Source organism: Schistocerca gregaria, chromosome 9 (genome assembly GCF_023897955.1).
Source record: "Schistocerca gregaria isolate iqSchGreg1 chromosome 9, iqSchGreg1.2, whole genome shotgun sequence".
Classification (NCBI taxonomy): domain Eukaryota; kingdom Metazoa; phylum Arthropoda; class Insecta; order Orthoptera; family Acrididae; genus Schistocerca; species Schistocerca gregaria.
The window spans coordinates 208,750,190-208,771,269 of NC_064928.1; the positions used below are offsets into that span (position 1 = coordinate 208,750,190).

A 21,080-nucleotide genomic window follows, 5' to 3' on the forward strand; every position below is an offset into this window, starting at 1 on the left:
CTGGACTGCTATTATTTACGCATTTCTCGAAAATCGTACCTTCATAATTGAGATAGCAATAAATGCGTATGTCGTTTTATTTTAAATGATTTAACCTGATTTGTATATTCTTAAAAATGTTATTAAAATGTTAAATTTAGCAGACCCACAAAATGTTTTATTGAGTCGTCAACTTCTACACATCGTTCTTACAATTTTCCTTAGTTGTGGTATGTTGTGACATGCTCAGGCATACACAGACCAACGTCACAATTTGGACGTTTCTTTTCAGCCCGTGTTTTTCATACTGCCACTTACTGACATCGCAACTCGCTTGGTAGTAGTTCGGATCTCCAACGTTAGGCGCGTAATAGGGCCCCTTAGGAACACGGCTGCCAAGGAGGGGAAGGATGCTGGGGTGGCCGAGCGGTTCTAGGCGCTGCAGTCTAGAACCGCGCGACCGCCACGGTCGCAGGCTCGAATCCTGCCTCGGTCGTGGATGTGTGTGCTGTTCGTAGGTTAGTTAGGTTTAAGTAGTTCTAAGTTCTAGGGGACTGATGAACTGTATTCTGCCTATTTACGTATCTCTCTATTTGAACACCCATACCCATACCAGTTTGCCGGCCGCGGTGGTCTCGCGGTTCTAGGCGCGCAGTCCGGAACCGTGCGACTGCTACGGTCGCAGGTTCGAATCCTGCCTCGGGCATGGATGTGTGTGATGTCCTTAGGTTAGTTAGGTTTAAGTAGTTCTAAGTTCTAGGGGACTAATGACCACAGCAGTTGAGTCCCATAGTGCTCAGAGCCATTTGAACCCATACCAGTTTCTTTGGCGCCTCACTCAGTGTAGAAATCTTGTTGGTTCTGGCTGCTATTCTGTTGCCTTTCACTCGCTACATTTATTTTTTATTTTTTTTATTTTTTAGACATGCAACATATTCTCAGCCAAACAGACAGAATGTCCTCTTTCCTGTAGCAAATGCTTCGATTACATCATGGATGGAAATAACAAGACGACTACAGATTTAAATATCAAATAATTGTTTATTTCATAATTATGGTGTGATTTTCAATTTTTTTTTTACATTTATGATTTCCTTGCGAACAATGAGGGTGCATATAGCGTGTCGTTGCGAAGTTGGATGATGTCGCGTGCCCAGTAGTTCTGGGGGAGGGAGATGGAGCGGCGCTGCAGAGTTTAGTGGTGACCGTAGCCGTAGCCGTAGCTGCCCAGGCTGTAGCCTCCCAGGCCACCGTAGTGGCCCAGGCTCAGGCTGGGGGCGGCGTAGCTGATGGCGGGGGCGGCGGCCACCTTGGCGATGGCGGGGGCGGCGTAGCTGATGGCCGGCGCGGCGGCGTAGCTCACTGCGGGGGCGGCGTAGCTCACCGCGGGGGCGGCGACGGCGGCCACCTTGGCGACGGCAGGGGCGACGGCCACTGCGGGGGCGGCGGCGACTGCGGGGGCGTAGTGCGTCGTGGAGTAGCTGACGCGGGACACGCTGGAGACGGCTGCGGGGGCGGCGGCGACGGCCACCTTAGCCACGGCGGGGGCGACGGCGACGGCGGGAGCGGCTGCCACGGCGGGGGCGGCGTAGCTGACGGCGGGGGCGGCGGCGATGGCGGGGGCGGCGTAGCTGACGGCGGGGGCGGCAGCGATGGCTGGGGCGGCGTAGCTCACCTGCGGGCGTCACCACAAATTGGTCAGCAACACTGGCTTGTAATAACCACTGCTGTCGTACTGTGCCAGTAACCACATGGCACATTTTACAAGAGAGCGACAGCTTGTCTGGCGTACACAAAGGTATTGTTTCACTGCTTGCTGTGTAAGGCCGTTTCACAGCGGACCACAGGAAAGGGGCAGTACTTCTCTTTGAATCGCGGGAATAGATTTCATATTTATTACAAAATGGAAATGACTGTCAGCGATTGTGCTTAAGTTCAGATTTGGCACTGACGAACAAGACCCAAGTACTGTCCTTTTTTTAAGACTTGTTCCTCTTTCTTCATTAATTTGGTTCTTTACAACGTTACATTTCGAAGTTCGTTGCGCTGTACCACAGAAACGCCCAAAATCTTGAAGCTCCATTTGTACATCGCCTGATTTTGAACGCTTAACATGCCCTAGAGAATTTTTAAGACACTTATTTATTCAATTATTAGCCTAGTTGATCATATTATTGGTTCTAATGTTAGAAACGCCTTGCGTTTTGTTAGCGGTAACTGTCATACTTCACTCGGCGGCCACCTGAACTCAGTTGATGTACATCTGTCACTATCACATTATCGAGATAGCGTATTACGATCTGGTCTTCAGCAAAAGGTGCTGTTGTAAAAGTTACATAGTTGAGTAACAGTGCCGTTTACAGTTTTGAAGCTATTTTCGTGATCGCGTCAGTATACAAAACCGAAAAGCGTGCGATACACTCGTGCGTGGACTTACTCGTGTGACCGAGTGAGGTGGTTGGTAGTTAGACACAGTGGTCCCACATTGGGGAAGACGACTGTTCGAATCCCCGTCTGGTCATCCTGACGTCAGTTTTACGCCCTTTCCCTAAATTTCGAAAGACAAATTCTGGGATGGTTTCCTTGAAAACGTTACAGTACCAATTTCTTTCCCCTTCCTTCCACAATCCGACTTTACGCTCTATCCCTAATGACATAACTGTTGACAGTCCGCTTAAATCTAGCCTTCCTTCTTTCATATCCCTTGTGTGATTCGTTGGACAGTGTTCGCTTCGATTGATTCAAATTTCAGAGAATGAATTTTTATCACATCATTCACATACATGGATTGAACAGATGCATGAGCTTCGTATTGTTCTGTGTCGTGTGTGTGTGTGTGTGTGTGTGTGTGTGTGTATGTGTGTGTGTTTAGGGCAGTTTTATATTCTAATTGAAGTTTTATTTCTCGTCACTTCTATCCACATTCGTCTCATACAATTTTAGCATGGGCCCTAAAGACCTTCCAGTCATGAACTCAAACGTATCATCAATATCATCATCATCATCATCATCACCATCATCATCATCGCCTCATCAGTGCTTCGAGGTTCCTGATTTTTTTTAGTAAGTTTTGTTTCGCCAATCAAGATTTCTTCTTGTAGTGTTTGAACACATGTCAAATGCCTCGTCACGGTGTTTTGCAGTTGCGTGCATAAATGAAATCTTCACGGTTTTCAAGCTGCATCACTTCGAACAGTACTCGAGCTTTCGACAACTGTCTCTACCATCGTCACCAGGAGAAGAAACCGCTGACTGTCGTGGTGGGCCGGCCAGAGTGGCCAAGCGGTTCTAGGCGCTACAGTCTGGTGTGTGTGATGTCCTTAGGTTAGTTATGTTTAAGTAGTTCTAAGTTCTAGGGAACTGATGACCTCAGAAGTTAAGTCCCATAGTGCTCAGAGCCATTTGAAGCATTTCTCGTGGTGAGCCGGACCTGCTATGAACTGCCTTCTCTTGCGTGCGACACTGCACCCTCTCTGGAAGGATCCAGGCGCTGCTGTTGTGCCTACGTAAGCGGAACATCATGACAGCAGCGGCAGAGTGGTTTTCACTCCTCATGGTGATGGCAAAAACAACTATCGAAAGCAGGAGTGTTTTATTCAAACTGACAGGGCCTGAAAACCGAGATCTTTTTCGAAAATATAAAATTGATAATTTAAGCTTTCTTCTTGTTTTCACTTGTGCAAGTCTAAAAATACTGTCTGAATATAATCTTCTCTTTCTGAATCCATGCTAGGCATGTGACATTCGTATGTACAGATTTCAAAGGTGTTCCATTCATCCAACTAGAAAGGCTAGAGCTGTATGGAAATAAAAGGATGTACCAAATTAGAATAGACATGGAGGATGTTATCGGACTGGTGGAAAGACTGATGACTTAATGTTGCTATTCAGTTTCTGCTTAGAAGTTTCAAGTAATCGTGACCGCCACACATGAGAGATGGGAGTCAGGTTATACTCACTGCAGGTGCCGCGTACGAGATGGCGGGCGCCGCTGCGGCGATCCCGATTCCGTGACCGAATCCTCCGTAGCCGTAACCTCCGTAGCCTCCGTATCCCAGACCCAGCAGGCCTCTCTTCTCCTGCTTCTTCTCCTCCTCAGCGCAGGCGATGGCCGCGAGGGCGACGACGAAAACGACCTGTGGAAAGAAGAGGGATCAGTCTGCGTAGTGGGTACAGAGGCAGAGGGCCATAATACAATGTTACTTGTTGTTGTTGTTGTTGTGGTGGTCTTCAGTCCTGAGACTGGTTTGATGCAGCTCTCCATGCTACTCTATCCTGTGTAAGCTTCTTCATCTCCCAGTACCTACTGCAACCTACTTCCTTATGAATCTGGTTAGTGTATTCATCTCTTGGTCTCCCTCTACGATTTTCACCCTCCACGCTGCCCTCCAATAGTAAATTGCTGACCCTTGATGCCTCAGAACTTGTCCTATCAACCGGTCCCTTCTTCTAGTCAAGTTGTGCCACAAACTCCTCTTCTCCCCAATCCTATTCAATACCTCCTCATTAGTTATCTGATCTACCCATCTAATCTTCAGCATTCTTCTGTAGCACCACATTTCGGAAGCTTCTATTTTCTTCTTGTCCAAACTATTTATCGTCCATGTTTCACTTCCATACATGGCTACACCCCATCCCATACAAATACTTTTAGAAACGACTTTCTGACACTTAAATCTATACTCGATGTTAACAAATTTATCTTCTTCAGAAACGCTTTCCTTGCCATTGCCATTGTACATTTTATATCCTCTCTACTTCGACCATCATCAGTTATTTTGCTCCCCAAATATCAAAACTCCTTTACTACTTTAAGATTCTCATTTCCTTATCTAATTCCCTCAGCATCACCCGACCTAATTCGACTACATTCCGTTATCCTCGTTTTGCTTTTGTTGATGTTCATCTTATATCCTCCTTTCAAGACACCGTCCATTCCGTTCAACTGCTGTTCCAAGTCCTTTGCTGTCTCTGTCTGCATGTTACTTACAAAAATAAATATCCAATTTCACACTTTTTTTACACTGAAGGTAAACTGGATGGAAGAAACCTACATGGGGCATACAGAGGAAGGCAGGAAGTCTCAAAGTTTACACACCTTACCAACTTATATTCTGATGATTCAAAACATTATAGACCCCCCTCACCTTAATAACGGGGCAACGGCCTTGCCGCAGTGGATACACCGGTTCCCGTCGGATCACCGAAGTTGAGCACTGTCGGGCGTGGCAGGCACTTGGATGGGTGACCATCCGAGCCGCCATGCGCTGTTGCCATTTTTCGGAGTGCACTAAGCCTCGTGATGCCAATTGAGGAGCTACTCGACCGAATAGTAGCGGCTCCGGTCAAAGGAAACAATCATAACGACCAGGAGAGCGGTATGCTGACCACACGTCCCTCCTATTCGCATCAACTGAGGATGACACGGCGGTCGGATGATCTCGATGGGCCACTTTTGGCTTGAAGACGGAGTGCATAGTGCCTTAATAACACATTTGTCTGGGATTGGAATTCAGTGCAGTAAAAATTCTGCATGACATGCTTTAGTCTTGGCAGCTTTCCACAAGTATGGTGCCACTACGATATGTATGGAACAGATTACTGGCAGCTGCACTGAGATCTCGAAGTGTCGGGAATTGTTTACCAATGGCACCATACTATAGACAACAGAGATTTACGCGGTGCAGAGCCAGCGTTTACTGGTATATCGAGTGACATTTTGTGATGGAGCCAGACAAGCCTCGCTTCTGTGGCGGTCAGAACGCTGACAGCCTGTCCGCAAGCGACCTGGCAAAATGCCACACGAAGCAGCGATTTTTGAAACGCGTATCTGTCGAACTCCTGCAATTGTAGGTACAGCTAATGCATGCGACGACAGGATTGTTGCGAGAAGGCAGAATGCTTGCCGGTTCATAGTAATGATGGATAACCCTCCTGTCCAGAGTAATAAATGACACTTTTCAGCAGGATAATGCAAGACCCAATACTTCACACCGAAAATGCCTTGAGGAATATACGGAACCTGGAACAGCTAGTCAAGTCAGCTGATTTTCCACTCATATATCAACATCTACATGTACATTTGTACTTCACAAGCCGCCTTACGGTGTGTGATGGAGGTTACTTTGGGTACCACTGAGACTTTCCAACTTTCCTGTTGCAGTAGGGAAGAAAGATTCCTGGCAAGACACTGTGTGTGCTGGAATCTGTCTAATTTCGCCTTCACGGCCTTTTAGCTAAATATACATAAGAGGAAGCAATGTACTGGTAGAGTCTACTAGGAACATACTCTCTCGGAAGTTTAACAGCAAAGCACACGGTGATCCAGGACGCTGCTCTTGCACTGGAGATGTATGACCATCTCCATGAAGATTTCATGCGAAGATCATTTCCCAGAGAACGTACACTTTTGTCCCACACTCCAGGCAGCAGTCATCAACTGCTGATACGGCACGTGTTTCAGAAGTAGCCAGACACTCTTCAAGATAACATTCGACTGTCTGCTTCGTGCTCTTGTGGGTCACGTCTCATACTGGTGTTGGCGGTGCTGATCAGTTTCGGGATGAACTGAAAGTTCAGTCATTTATTACTCGTTCTGTGGCGAATATCTCCGAGTAGTTTGGTAAGTTTTGGTCTGGTGCTATATGATGTACACTTCACACTGCCGTGAATGTAAATGGCCAGGAACTGCGTATAGGGAACCCGTGATCTGAACTGAACGTTTCAGCCGATATTAATTTCTAATTGACCAGTACGTGCGACGCACAAGGTTCAAACTGTTTCTGTCTCATAACACGCCACTGGTTGCCGCTCAAACGTCAGTGGTGCTACCAGGGAAGTCCATGATCTCTCCAAGATGGAGTTATGCATATTAAATTGTTGATCAGGTATCATCGAATCCTGTTATTCTATTAAACACTATAGTTGACACGTTTCTATGTTAGAGGAAATGGATCGAGAAAGCAGTCAAGCGCAAAGAGTAACCTGCAGCTATATATACACCCTGCAAACCACAGTGAAGTGCATGGCAGAGGGTAGTTCGGACTGCACCACATATTAGAATTACTTACTGTCTCATTAGCGTAAGGTGTGCGGAAAGAACGATTCCTTAAATAGCTCCATGCGTGGCGTAGTTAATCTTGTCTTAGTGAGGAACATGTAGGGACCTGTGGTATATTCCTAGATTCTTCACTTAATGCTGGTTCTTGAAACTTTTTAAGTATGCTTTCACGGGAGTCCGAAGCGCTCGATAAGCTCTGGTGAGGATGCGCCTCTGTTGACTGTGTTGATCAGCGAACTGTTTTGGAACCCAGCTCTCCCACAGTTCTGGGAAACGTAGTGTTTCAGTAATGGTTTCTTACAGTTTCCAGCGTCTGCCACACACTTGTGCACATCCGTCACTCTACCGCTTCGGCCAGACAAACCTGCGACCATTCGTGCTGTCCTTTCGGTAGTAACTATATTCCCTGTTAGTCGATTTTGATGTGGTTTCCACACATTTGAGCAGTATTCAGGGATGAGTCGTGAGATTGTTCCTAGACTGACTGCATTTTGCCAGTATCCTACCAATGAATCTAAGTCTGCCACCAGCTTTCCCTGTGGCTGGAACTTTGTTGTTCTTCCGTGATGAAGTTGGTAACGTGGGATGTTACACGAAGTTTTTTGTGGATGATGCTATTTTATACAACGCTAGAGAAATGTAGCGAAACGTAGGGCATCTGGCGCAGGATCGATGCTTGGTGCATGAATTGGCAGTTGACTCCCAGAAACTTCCTGGTAGATTAAAACTGTGCCGGACCGAGACTCGAACTCGGGACCTTTGCCTTTCGCAGGCAAGTGCTCTACCGACTGAGCTACCCAAGCACGACTCACGCCCTGCCCTCACAGCTTCATTTCTGCCAGTATCTCGTCTCCTTCTTTCCAAACTTCTCAGAACCTCTCCTGCGAACCCTGCAGAACTAGCACTCCTGGAAGAAAGGATATAGCGGAGACATGGCTTAGCCACAGCCTGGGGGATGTTTCCAGAATGGAAATTTAACGTATTGCGCGTGAATAGACAGTAAAACACGTTCTTATGTGATTACCTGCTCCCTCCCAGAACAATTACCGGAAACAATCACAGCCACAGAATATGGAGGAGCGGTTCAAAGTGGAACGACCGCAAAAAATTAATCACATTTAAGGTAGATGTCAGATTGAGGATTCGTTGGGGGGATTCTCAGGAAGCGTAGCCCCACTTACCTATGACGTAGCTTACAAAAGTCTCGTTCGACCGATAGCTTGATATTGCTCGTTAGCCTGCGATCCGTACCACATATGATTGATGGAGGAAAACAGAGAATATCCAAAAAAGAGCAGCGCCTTTCGTTACAGGTTCACCTTGGAAGCGCGAAAGTATCATGGAGATGTTCAGCCAACTCCAGTTGGAAACGCTGCAAGGGAGGCATTCTGCATCATGGTTAAAGTTGTGATCCTAAAAGAGTCTACAGATACACTGACCGCAAAAAACAACTGCAACACCAAGAAGGAGTTGTGCTACATAAGCGGAAGTAGGTAGGCGTCTTTCTACTCTTAAAAATGGTATCTATTCAAATTTCGCACAAGTCGCATAAGAGTGGCGAGAGTAACGGCACTGTGAGGATGCAAATATGGTAATATGTTGTTAGTAATATGTTGTTAGTAATTCTTCCGGGTTATATGGCCGTGGTCCATGGAATACTTCTATTCCTAGTGTTTCGTCCAATACTACGTTGGACATCCTCAGAGGTATGGCTGGTCCTGTTGAGTCCTGCCGGCCATATAACCTGGAAGAATTACCAACAACAGTACCATCCGGTCGTGAAAGCCTTCATTGTATGATTAATCAGGTCTGCTTTTAAGGCGACAAAGTCACCATTGTCAACATCTCACTGTCTTTAAACGATGTCGTGTATAGGACAACCAGAAGCTGATTGTACTTTCTGCGGTATTGCATAAATACTTGGCCTGAATGTAGTCACTGTACATGACGGCTGGCAGCAGAGGTCACGAGAGTGTACTATCGCAAGGAGACCGGGCTCCGGATGGCCACCGGGGAAGTCCATCACGTTCGGCATATGGCTCTGACACATCGTACTGCATCTGTAGCAGTAGGTGGAGCAGCAATTGGCACCACAGTGACATAACAAACTGTTACTTCAAGGACAGCTCCACACCCGACGCTCTGGACTGGAAGCTCCGTTTGTCGTGACATATAGTGGTTAGTTACATTACATAGAGATGTTCGGATACTTTTGATCGAATAGTGCAGAATGAGATACAGAAACTAGCGAGCATAGTGAGGCGTGTAGACTGTCGTTTTCGCTTGCGCAGTACTCGAGTAAAAGTGTACTTGGGAACAAAAACGTTCCCTCTGCCACCCACCGTACAATGGACTGTGGAGTATATATATGTATATGTAGCTGTAGATGGTTGATCAAGCTGACGTATCCAGAGCGGCATTGGGCGCTATGTTTTTCTCGGGCACGTACGGATCTGTTACGAATGTGTCGCAGCAGAGCGAAACGGTGTCGTAATGCGAGGGGAAGAGGAAATTCCTTGACAGCGTGTGCGATCGAAACACAGCTCACGAACGTCGCGCGGTTTGCTTTATACGGACACAGGCAGTCCGACGTAACTGGAGCGTTTGACGTAACAACACATCTCGCGTGCGTCCGTTGCCGATACGCAGTGAGACAGAGCAGAGAGAAAGGCACATTCTGTCTACCATCTGCTCAGTGAGTGTGTGTGTAGGTGGCAGGGTGTGTGTAACTGCCTCTCTCTCTTTCCCCCTCTCTCTGCAATGCAATCTCTTACTGCAGTTACGCTTGGCCGACCTCATACCTGATTTAAGACACAGATACGCCTCGCTGGAAATAAGCACTAGACACTGTACATTCGTCGCAGCGCTGCACTCGAGAATAGAACGTAAAACTACCCACGCGAATCGCTTTGCTCGTATTTACCGCTAAGTTACAACCCACTAGGGACGCACTCTGTCTTGCACTAGACATCTTAACACGGCACAGATCCTAGCAAAACAACGGCCATTGACTTTCTCGTCAATTGCGGAACACTGCAAACCGCCGAACTGAAATATTAGGCAGGAATGGGGGAATTAATTTTAGCTGTGTAAGGGGAGGCCAAAAAGTTTCCGTTCGAAGGCTGTGCACTCGAGAATTGATATGCAAAGCAGGCTAAATCGCTGTGAGCATTGAAGGCCATAATCCCACGGAAGCGCCAGGTTGAAGACACTCGTTTGGCAAAACTCCATCTCCTGCTGTGTAAAGAAGTTCGTAAATGCCTGAGGGATATCCTCGTCCGGCAGGACTTGTCGTCAGTTCGAGGCCTTTTTATAAGGAACTGGCAACGCCCTTGCCGCAGTGGATACACCGGCTCCCGTCGGATCACCGAAGTTAAGCGCTGTCGGGCGTGGCCGCCACTTGGATGGGTGACCATCCGGGCCGTCATGCGCTGTTGCCATTTTTCGGGGTGCACTCAGCCTCGTGATGTAAACTGAGGAGCTATTCGACCGAATAGTAGCGGCTCCGGTCAAAGAAAACCATCGTAACGACCGGGAGAGCGGTGTGCTGACCACACGCCCCTCCTATCCGCATCCTTAGCTGAGGATGATACGGCGGTCGGATGGTCCCGATGGGGCACTTGTGGCTTGAAGACGTGTGCTTTTTAAGGAACAGAATGCGCGTTAATCCCTTGGGGGAAGGTCAGGACCGTACGTCGGGCGGTCGAGTGTCTCCTAAGTGAGTTGTCGTAACTTCTGCGTTATAACATTTGCCTTACTGAGAACTACATTGTCATGAAGCAGCAGCAGCCCTTGTCCAGACAAGAAAAGAGTAACGGTACATTGGTCTCATTTGGGCGCATTTGCTAACAACGTCGCCATAGTTCACATTTCTCCATTTATCGCGCACATGACGGAAAGGCATGAATGCCACACTAATCTCTTGTCTACACGCCGGTGCTTATATACCCGCATCGTTGTCGCGCTTCTTTGCATATAGGCTGTAACAATACCCTCAGCCGGAAACTTTGTAATCACCCCTGACGTGTATCCCGAATTCAGTGAGAAATATTGTTTTAACTACCACAGACGCTGTTGTCGTTGCTGTGGCCTTCATTTCGAAGACTGGTTTGATGAACGTCTCCATGCTACGCCTCCTTAGTACTCTATCCTGTGAAAACCTCTTCATCTCAGAATAACTGCTGCAAATTACATCGTTCTGAATCTGGTTACTATTTGTTTTGTCTTCCTCTACCATGTTTACCACCCACACTTCTCTCCAGTACTGAATTGGTGATCCCATAACGGCTCAGAATGCATCCTGTCAACCAACCCCTTCTTCTAATCAACTTGTAAAACCAATTTCTTTCCTCCGCAATTCTGTTCAGTACCTCCTCATCAGTTACGTGATCTACTCATCTAATCCTTAGCATTCTTCTGTAGCAGCACATTTCAAAGGCTTTCTTTTTGTCTGAAGTGTTGATCATCCATGTTTCACTTCCATGCATGGCTACACTTCGTACAAAGACTTCCAAACCTATATAATCCACTGCTACAGATGCACAGATGTAATCCATTAAATTTCCATTTAATTCACTAATAACATACATAGGCCATCGTCGGGGAGTTAGTACGCACATGATGGAACAGGGAACATTTAGCTGCTAACAGGTGCACATGACCCAAGATGGAGAGGGCGACGAGAGTTGGTGCCTCGGCCTCAAGGATCACTTATCTCAATCCTCAGCATCCTTCCCTCTGCAGTCATCTTAAAAATGAAGTGTCCAGCCCTTTCATTTGTAGGTTGACGAAATTGAGCAGCAAATTTTCAGTCTTGCCAAGATTAATGCGATGAGGTGGGGGTGTTTGAAAGAACTCGTAATTCACTGCACAGATGAATGAATTATTGCGGGGATAACAGTACTGCACAACCTCTTTAGCTGGTGCTAGTATACAATAAAATGGTGGCTTATAATCTGCTGAAGCAGCATTGTATTTCTCATTAAGGTGGGTCACGCACAGGGTGCCTGAAATAAAATTTGCCCCAAAAATATCTTATGGAGCTCAAGGCAGGCAATCCAATTCACATCACCCCCATCTGGAGCAGGTGGCGCAAGTTGGGTTGCCTCTCTTGAGGTGCATAAATTATTTTTCGGGCTAGTTTTATTTCGTTATACTCAGATATAGTCGTACATTTCAGCAACGGTCCTACGTATTGTTCAAATGCCACCAGTCCATCATTAGTTCATCACTTTGCGTTTTTGTTATTTTTGGAATCCACTTCGCGTGGCATGTCCCTACCACCTTCATTTGTCATTTTCAATATGGTCATAATTATATCTTCCCTTAAAATCCCTTTACTGAAGTATTTGCTTCTTTCCTGACTTTGTAAGTAATTCTCACCGAAAGATGATTGATTTCAAAACTGCTATCAGGGCAGGCTTCGGATTTTCGCCTTTGACGTCGACGTCTCACTACCATTAGTCCAAACTAGTAAATGTACTAATGGTAGCCCTTCGTTTTTAGGTGTATTAGAAGCTCAGTTCTAAAACTGCTACACATCAATTTTTTTTTCTTCTGTTTACTTCTTTTACTGTCTAGGCATAAATTGTAGGCAATTCAAGTTGAACCATTTTCACCTTTCTACAAGTTCTTTGCACATTACCGTGGAGTTATTATAACTGATTTTTCAGGCCTATCTCAAATTTCGCGTATTTTTTCATCGATTTTATGAAATTTACATGAACTGCGGGCAAACGGTACAGTTACAATAGCAAGATGGGATGATTCACGTTCCATTACAGCGTGCACTTGCTTCGATTTCCCACTCTAAGGGCTTGGGCTTCAGAACCCACTCTAGCATTGCTGAGAATAGTTTTGGTGATTTGGGATCTCCTTACCTTTCTCTTAATTGTCAATTTGCCACTATCCTGATGGAGTCTAATGGAGGCTGTAGCACTAACACATCACCCTTCCGAATAATTCAGTGTTCTGTTTCTCAAGAGCTGCTAGCGCAGACCAGCAACCCCCTTGCAACCGTTCCTTCAAGAATCTGACTCCCATGTATAAAAGACATTGAAAGTATGTTTGGTGGAAGCTGCAATGTGCACTCATTATCAGAGACAGGATCGTTATAGCGTGGGTAATTTGCGAGCCATTTTAAGGAAAACTAGCTTTTCATGCATTTTCTATGTATATGACGCCATATATCCTGAACTATGTGTGGTAGAACGGCATAATTTTTCAGGTGCAATCTGTGGTGTAGGTGGATACTGTCTGGAAAACATGTTGCAGAGTCAGTAGTAAAGAAGTAATATAACCTCTTGCTGGTGCTCAAGTTTTACTGCACAGCAGTGAAAATGTAGTAAATTTAAGGTTCGAAATTAAGTGGAAAGTTTGCTGGAAGTGGCGAAGTACCCTCATTCTCAAATACTGGATAAATATCATCTGCGCAGTTTCCCCCCATGACTTGCGCTTTCTTAAGACATATGCACATTTTCTTATTTTAATACCTGACTTACTGTGTTAAACCTTTAACGCTACTTTACGTGTCTTAGTTAGTAGATTATGAGAGCGTTTTAGATTTTCTAATTTGGTCAATAATTATATGAAATACTGGAATCAAATTTTTGTTGAGCCTGAAAAGTGTTAGAGAGGCAACCTGCAATTGCGACTGCGTGACCGTTTTAGCCGTTTAGTGATACTGAGTTCGTTAGACTTGCTCAAAAATGTGTAAGTCTCTTAGGAAGAGGTAGTTGATACATGTTGGTTCATTGTATGGTTTGCCTCACGACTTTCAGACTACCCCATTGTGGTATGGCCATTGTTCAAAGGAAGCTCCTTCACCTGATTAAAATCCAATACGGAGCGTTCAAATGTCACGGGGAGACCTACCCGCAGATACGCCATGTACTGGCGATCGTGTGGACATGGTATCTGAGCAGTCTGTTACAGCTGGGTCTGGAGTGAATTTGGCACGTGTCGATTATCGGGATGAGGCACATGGGTCCACGGGATGTTCTAAATTACACAAGAATTCGTGCTTCCGAGTCAGGAGTGTCTAGGTTGGATATTCAGAGCCACAGTGACAGTACTTCCGCATGTGTAAACTGCCACACAGAATGACCGCGAACGTATGACGTCAGTTACCCTCTGTCCCTGTGGCGCGGGTCACAGCACAAGACGCTACAGGAGCATCAGTGGCCATCTCCAGGGGGGAGTGAGTTACTATTTCCGGTTTCATGATTCTTTAGATACGTGCAAACACAAGACAAAGTTAAGATCTCCACTGGATACCTTTTCATTGACATATATGTTTCTCATGGACTCTGCACGCAGCCGGGCTTTCTACATCTACATCTACATCCATACTCCGCAAGCCACCTGACGGTGTGTGGCGGCGGGTACCTTGAGTACCTCTATTGGTTCTCCCTTCTATTCCAGTTTCGTTTTGTTCGTGGTAAGAAAGATTGTCGGTATGCCTCTGTGTGGGCTCTAATCTCTCTGATTTTGTCCTCATGGTCTCTTCGCGAGATATACGTAGGAGGGAGCAATATACTGCATGACTCTTCGGTGAAGGTATGTTCTCGAAACGTCAATAAAAGCCTGTACCGAGCTACTGAGCGCCTCTTTTGCAGAATCTTCCACTGGAGTTTATCTGTCATCTCCGTAACGCTTTCGCGATTACTACATGAACCTGTAACGAAGCGCGCTGCTCTCCGTCAGATCTTCTCTATCAACCCTATCTGGCACGGATCCCACACCGCTGTGTATTACAGGAAAGGCGACTAGTGTTGTGAGGCCCATATTTCTTGTGGACCCCAACCTCTGCCATACGGAGCTATACAAGGCAAAGGATGGCCTGCCCTGGATCAGATACGGCCGACCTGAATATGGGGCGTCAGGAACGTATTTCTTCTACTGTACAGAGCTAAACGGACCACGTACACTTAAGCAGCCGGTAAGCGACATACAGTAGCACAAAACTGTCGTAAATTCTACCTCAAATGGTTCAAATGGTTCTGAGCACTATGGGACTTAACATCTGAGGTCATCAGTCCCCTAGAACTTAGAACTACTTAAACCTAACTAACCTAAGGACATCACACACATCCATGCCCGAGGCAGGATTCGAACCTGCGACCGCAGCGGTCGCGCGGTTCCAAACTGAAGCGCCTAGAACCGCTCGGCCTCACCGGCCGGCGAATTCTACCTCAAGTAGAGGTTGTCCGTGACAACAGTCTAGTATTTCCAGAATGTGATTTTCACTCTGCAGCGGATTGTGCTCTGATATGAAGCTTCCTGGCAAATTAAAACTGTGTGCCGGACCGAGACTCGAACTCGGGACCTTTGCCTTTCGCTGCCAAGTGCTCTACCAACTGAGCTACTCAAGCAGGACTCACGCCCCGTCCTCACAGCTTTACTTCTGCCAGTACCTCGATGGTAGAGCACCTGCCCGCGAAAGGCAAAGGTCCCGAGTTCGAGTCTCGGTCCGGCACATAGTTTTAATTTGCCAGGAAGTTTCAGCTTAGCATTTCTTCCAAATATTCCCATGTAATTTCAACGAGCATCTCCATTATACTTTCGTACTGCCAATATCGTACAATTGCGGTATCTTTCAATACAGTTCATTGGCAGAATTTCGAAAAAGTGTGGTTCATCTGTAGAACACTAGTCCGACCCATTCTTCACTACTGCTCGAGTATTTGGGATCCACATCAGGTCGGACTGAAGGAAGACGTCGAAATATTTCAGGGGTGGGCTGCTTCATTTCTTACCAGTATGTTCGAACAACATGCAACTATTAAGGAGATTCTTTGGAAACTCAAATGGGAATCTCTGGCAGAAAGGCGACATTCTTTTCGAAGAATATTACAAAGAAAATTTGGAGAACCGGCATTTGAAGATGACCGCAACGGTTCCACTGCCGCCACCGTTCATTTCGCTTAACACCACGGAGATTACAAAAACTCTGAACTTTGCCAGAATAGGTCTCGCAAGACCCAGCGGCACCTACCGACCGCCGTGTTATGCTCAGACCACAGGCGTCACTGGTTGCGGATATGGAGGAGCGTGAGATCAGCACACCACCCTCCCGGCCGTTGTCAGTTTCCGCAATCGGAGCCGCTATTTCGCACTCAATTAGCTCCTCTGTACATACTGCCTGCCAACAGCGGACAGTCACCCACCCAAGTGCTAGACAAGCAAGACAGCGCTTAACTTTGGTGATCTGACGGGAACCGGAGTTACCACTGCGGGAAGGTCCTTGGCGAGAAGATAATAAGATAAGACGGCTCGTACGGAGGAAAATAGACAGTCGTTTTTTCTTCGATACAACACGTCGAGCAACACTACAGTGCTGTCGACCCCATGTGATCAGTCGTTTCTGTGTTCTGGGAAAATCAGATGAGTTACTACCCTTCTTAGATGTACAATACTTGCGTTATGTCGAACATTCGCAGTCCACTCTAACGTACTTCTTTCCATTAGTCATTGCTCTTTTGGGTCATTAGCAGATTGAAGATACTGCATAAGATCGTAACTTGGTAGGAGTCGACCTATAGTATCCATGGGTATTGTGACATGCCAGATCTAAGGGCATGAAAGAAATAAAATGAATAATAATTGTAATTTGAATGCCATGGGGAAACACCGGGATAATGAGGACGTGTAAGGGAAACTTCTGGAACATTGTCGAAAAAGCGTGGACGGGTCCAGAAGTGGCCAAGGTTGTTTCGAGTTTGCTACAGAATTTTCGCTGGGAAGCCCTTCACTTTCTCCATATAGTTTCGTACTGTCTCCATGCGGTTCCATATTTTTGGAGACCTGTAGAAAGACATTCGGTGGTCGTCGAACTGCTTCGCACGCCTGGGTTCAATCGTGGTTCAGGTGGCAAATGCAAACATTTTTGCATGACCGTCTTGTCTCACAGTGAGATAAATGTGTTAACAGTTGTGGCAGTTACTTTCGAAATAATAAACAGTTTTCATTTGACTAATTCTTATAGATTAGTAAATCATGCACTGTTTCCAAACCGGAGAAAAAGTTAAAGGAAACGTTTGGGTTGGGTTGTTTTGGGGAAGGAGACCAGACAGCTAGGTCATCGGTGTCATCGGATTAGGAAAGGACGGGGAAGGAAGTCGGCCGTGCCCTTTGAAAGGAACCATCCCAGCATTTGCCTGGAGCGATTTAGGCAAATCACTGAAAACCTAAATCAGGATGGCCGGACGCGGGATTGAACCGTCGTCCTCCCGAATGCGAGTCCAGTGTGGAAACGTTTGGTTTGGACCTATAGAAGGATTTTGAAAATTAGTTGGACTGATAAGCAGTAAGTGGATTCTTCCCAGAATCGACGAGGAGAGGAACATACGGAAAAACATGGAACGAAAAAGGGATAGGTTGATGGGTACTAAGATATCACGGAATAACGTGCTCGGTAGTTAATACAGCTGTAGAGAATAAAATCGCTGGGGAACGGCACTGCAGCATTTCCTACAGGTGACCATGGACCTAGGATTCAAGTGCTAATCTGAACTACTTGGCGCAAGACTGGAATCTGTGGTGGGCTGCATCAAACCAGTCAAAGGAGTGATGACCCAAAAAATATCCTTTTCACTGGGTTACAGCTTTGTCCGTAGTTGCTCACTACTCTTCCAGTGTCTCCGTTTATCGGGGGGCCGCAGAATCTGTCAGCAGAAGCGTCCTAATAGCCCCCAAATAGGAACGTCTGCTGGTGAGATGGTGTCGTCGGAGCTCAGCGGATGACCGACTGAGCGTGCCAGAGCGTCCGCAAGAAGGTGGAGCGCCGCGGCGTAAGGTGACTGGCGGTGCATTTGCTGCGCCTCGTTGGTTCCGTCGTTCACGCACCATTGGTCCGAAAACTCGCCACTGCCGGGTTTTATGTGACGCGTAAACACACGTGGAGCGGAAAGGCCAAGTTGAAGGGCTCTCAGCGGCAGCTCCGACAGCTCGCCGTTCGATGGATGTCGCCGCGCCCAAAACTTGGCCGCAAGCAATTTTCTTCGGCGAGAGCTGAGTTTTGGTTCCCCGGCGTACCGCTCCCTGTAGCAGCGCAAATTCGTTAAGCGGCAGGCGGCCTGCTTTCCGCACGTGTAACGATTTGCTCACAGTTACGCTGCTCCGTTTAGCCACGTTCGCTCAGAAAACAGCAGCTTGTTCTATCCCCCCTTCTGTGGACGGGAGAACACATACAGTCGCAACGCCCCTGTTAATTTTTACTGTACACGGCGAGAATAACATCCCAAGTGGCAACTAATTTACACTTTTTAAATACCACATCATATGAAGACGGATAGTACAGTTTATATTGATCTGTAGAATCATTTTAACGAAATGGAGCTTGCATACGTCCTTAAATTGCAGTAATAACAAAAATAAATTACCACACTTATCATTAAGTTCCCTAATTACCCTCAGAAGTATGTAGCGTCGCGTTACAGAATTGTTTGGTTGCAATTTTTTTGTGACCTACAGGCACTGAGTGGAGATTATTCTTTGCAGGAGCTCGGAATAGCTAATAAATGGTACAAGACGTGGCCATTTGCAGAAAGATTGCACCAGATTCTGTATACCCCTGTAAGATGTAGACACACCTTGCTCTCGGAAATATAAATTGGTATGGCATGCCACGGGCATGGACGTGTGTGATGTCCTTAGGTTAGTTAGGTTTAAGTAGTTCTAAGGCTAGGAGACTGATGACCTCAGATGTTAAGTCCCATAGTGCGTAGAGCCATTTGTATCATTTTTATGGCATGTGACACAGGAAGAGTCATGACAACTGCAGACCAGATTTATGTACAAATTACTTAGGGCCAAAACTAGAGCCCTGTGGTACTGAACGGGGAATTCACACCCTACGAGACCGTTGAGACGCAGTGTCCTTCATAGATTGTTCGAGGGCTGACTACGAAAACGCTTAATGGTGCCAGTTATTAGAACTGTAGGTCATCACATTACAGACCTTGTCACTTGGGACTACTTGATGATCCAAACATCCCCTACAAAAACCTCATGTATGTCAGATATGCCCAAAAATATACTATCTTCTTTCCATTACCCTTTGCCCCATCTCGCTTCATAGTACTTCTTCAGCTCCTAGAATGACAAAAGAGCTTCCCTTACGCCCCTTATTATGTAGGCCTTTGGATATCTGCTGCAGCAGCAAGTATTCTGTAGACTTATACAGTGGTGCAGCGGTACCATTTGGCAGCATTGACTGTTAAGAAAATTTTGGTTAGTTGCGTAGGGGTACTAAGTGGAAATCACATTTGAAGGGAAGTTACAGCAAGCCATGTGCTAAATTTGGAAACTCGTAGCCTGAGAGTTTCGAGATGAGAGACAGTGGATAGAGTGTTCTACTGCTCTCAGTAACTTTCCTGTGTGATACACACCAGTGACGATGGTAAGATGCAGGAATCGGACAAGGGAAGTACGAAAGTTGTGTGTAGCACATATAAGAAGACGTTGATGTGCAGGCATAGTATGGAGCTCTACAGTACGTGTTTCTGGAAGCTATATTGGTATTCGTTTCTGAGGTCTTGTCACACAGCTCAGTAGTAATAAAAACTGTAGGATTACCAATTATCTAAGAGAGATAGAAACCAGAAAAACAACAAAAGTAAAATTAATAAAACACAAAATGAAGGCCTAAGTAACAGCATAAAAAGTGGGATGGCAGACATGTTGCATAGTGGTTTTTCCCTTCTGTGCACCCAAGGAACAAGAGGGAACTGGGCTATAGTGTCAGTAAAATATTAACTAAGATCAGAAATAAAGCCTGGTGGTATCCTTTTTTAAGAACTGACAAGCTTCATGTCCACAGAAGTAGTGTAATAAAAGTAGATACTGGGCGTAGGGGAAAGAAGGCCTGTGGTGCCCTTGTGTGAGTTCAAAAGCTGTGAGAGTCTGGAGCCACAGGTACTGCAAAGTAATTTTCCTTTATTGACTCACGTGCTGAATTTGGATAGTTGCAGGTGCCTTGTAAAAGAAAAGGATTATAATGCATCGCAGAACATGTGATGGAACTCCCTGTGGTGCCTTTCTGAGACTCAGAGGCCACAAGTAACCATGAGTTCAGGGATGTTACCAAGAATGTAGTTGTTCCCAGTAATGGACATGTCATTGGGAATCACAGAAAAGTAAATATCTCACATTAGTGATAGAAAATAACCCCTATGGTTTCCCATAGTGACATCTCTCACAGTGTAAAAATGTTCACTGTGGTTAATTGGAATCTAGATAGAGTTTAGTAGAAAAGGACGTAGCATGTGTAGTTATGCAGGCCCCTGAATGGAACCCTGTGGTATCCTTCTGTGAATACTGAATCTCCGAGCTCCTGGGGGATTACCAGTGGAGCCCAGCTGTTGGTCGGAGTGAGGCGCACTTACCAGGACCTTCATGGTGGAGGCGGTGGTGCTTGGTTGAGCTGGAGGTGAGTTGGAAGACGCCGCAGGGACTGATGCCAGCGTCCGGCTCGTCGGCCGGTATATATAGTGAGTGGCGGGCGACCCCCACCGCCCGCATCCCGCCCTTCACCGGACTCTGCTGCCCGTAATGATGCGGCCACGCCTCCTCCAGCGGCCTGGAGACGCCGGCTCCAGCCTCCAGTTGTGCCTGATTTACTCGGTCCGCGTCGCCCTCCGTGACCCCGCCCTCGCCGGCCGTATCCAGGGATAGCCATCTGCGGCCAGTTGACTGGAGGCAAGCGTGGTAGCACTTTCGCTCCGCAGAGGAGCGGGAAACGGCTCAGCACTGCACTGCTAATCTCCGCTGAGCTGTCGCGTGCGCCTTCGTTACGGCGACCCCTAAGTACACTGCTTGACAACTCCACAACTGGAACAGCGATTTATCCGCTGGGTAGTTAGAATGTTTAAGTAATTACCTCGATAAAATAAAGTTCGTAATTAAATTTTTGCTTACTTCTAGGTACATATCTGCAGTCTTGAAAAACACTGAAATCCCAGCTCATTTTATTATTTCTCTTGACATCACATTAATCATGGAATGGAAACACACAGCAACAGAACGTACCAGGGTGACTTCA

The 21,080-nt window shown here is 46.4% G+C and overlaps 1 protein-coding gene and 1 pseudogene across 1 annotated transcript; one reads left to right on the forward strand and one right to left on the reverse strand.

Moving 5' to 3' along the window:
• Positions 1-1,000: 1,000 nt before the first annotated feature.
• Positions 1,001-20,545, reverse strand: LOC126291616 (cuticle protein 16.5-like). The gene is made up of 3 exons (XM_049985153.1): positions 20,425-20,545; positions 3,939-4,115; positions 1,001-1,654 (listed from the first exon to the last, which is right to left on the reverse strand). The coding sequence occupies exons 1-3, from the start codon at positions 20,434-20,436 to the stop codon at positions 1,175-1,177; spliced, it is 669 nt and encodes a 222-aa protein (XP_049841110.1). The 5' UTR covers positions 20,437-20,545; the 3' UTR covers positions 1,001-1,174.
• LOC126292509 (5S ribosomal RNA) lies at positions 5,138-5,255 on the forward strand (annotated as a pseudogene).
• Positions 20,546-21,080: the final 535 nt, after the last annotated feature.

Coding starts and splice junctions, on each gene's coding strand:
- LOC126291616 (XM_049985153.1), bottom strand. Junction 1,655..3,938: donor TCTCGTACGCGGCACCTGCA/GTGAGTATAACC, acceptor TGACGCCCGCAG/GTGAGCTACGCCGCCCCAGC.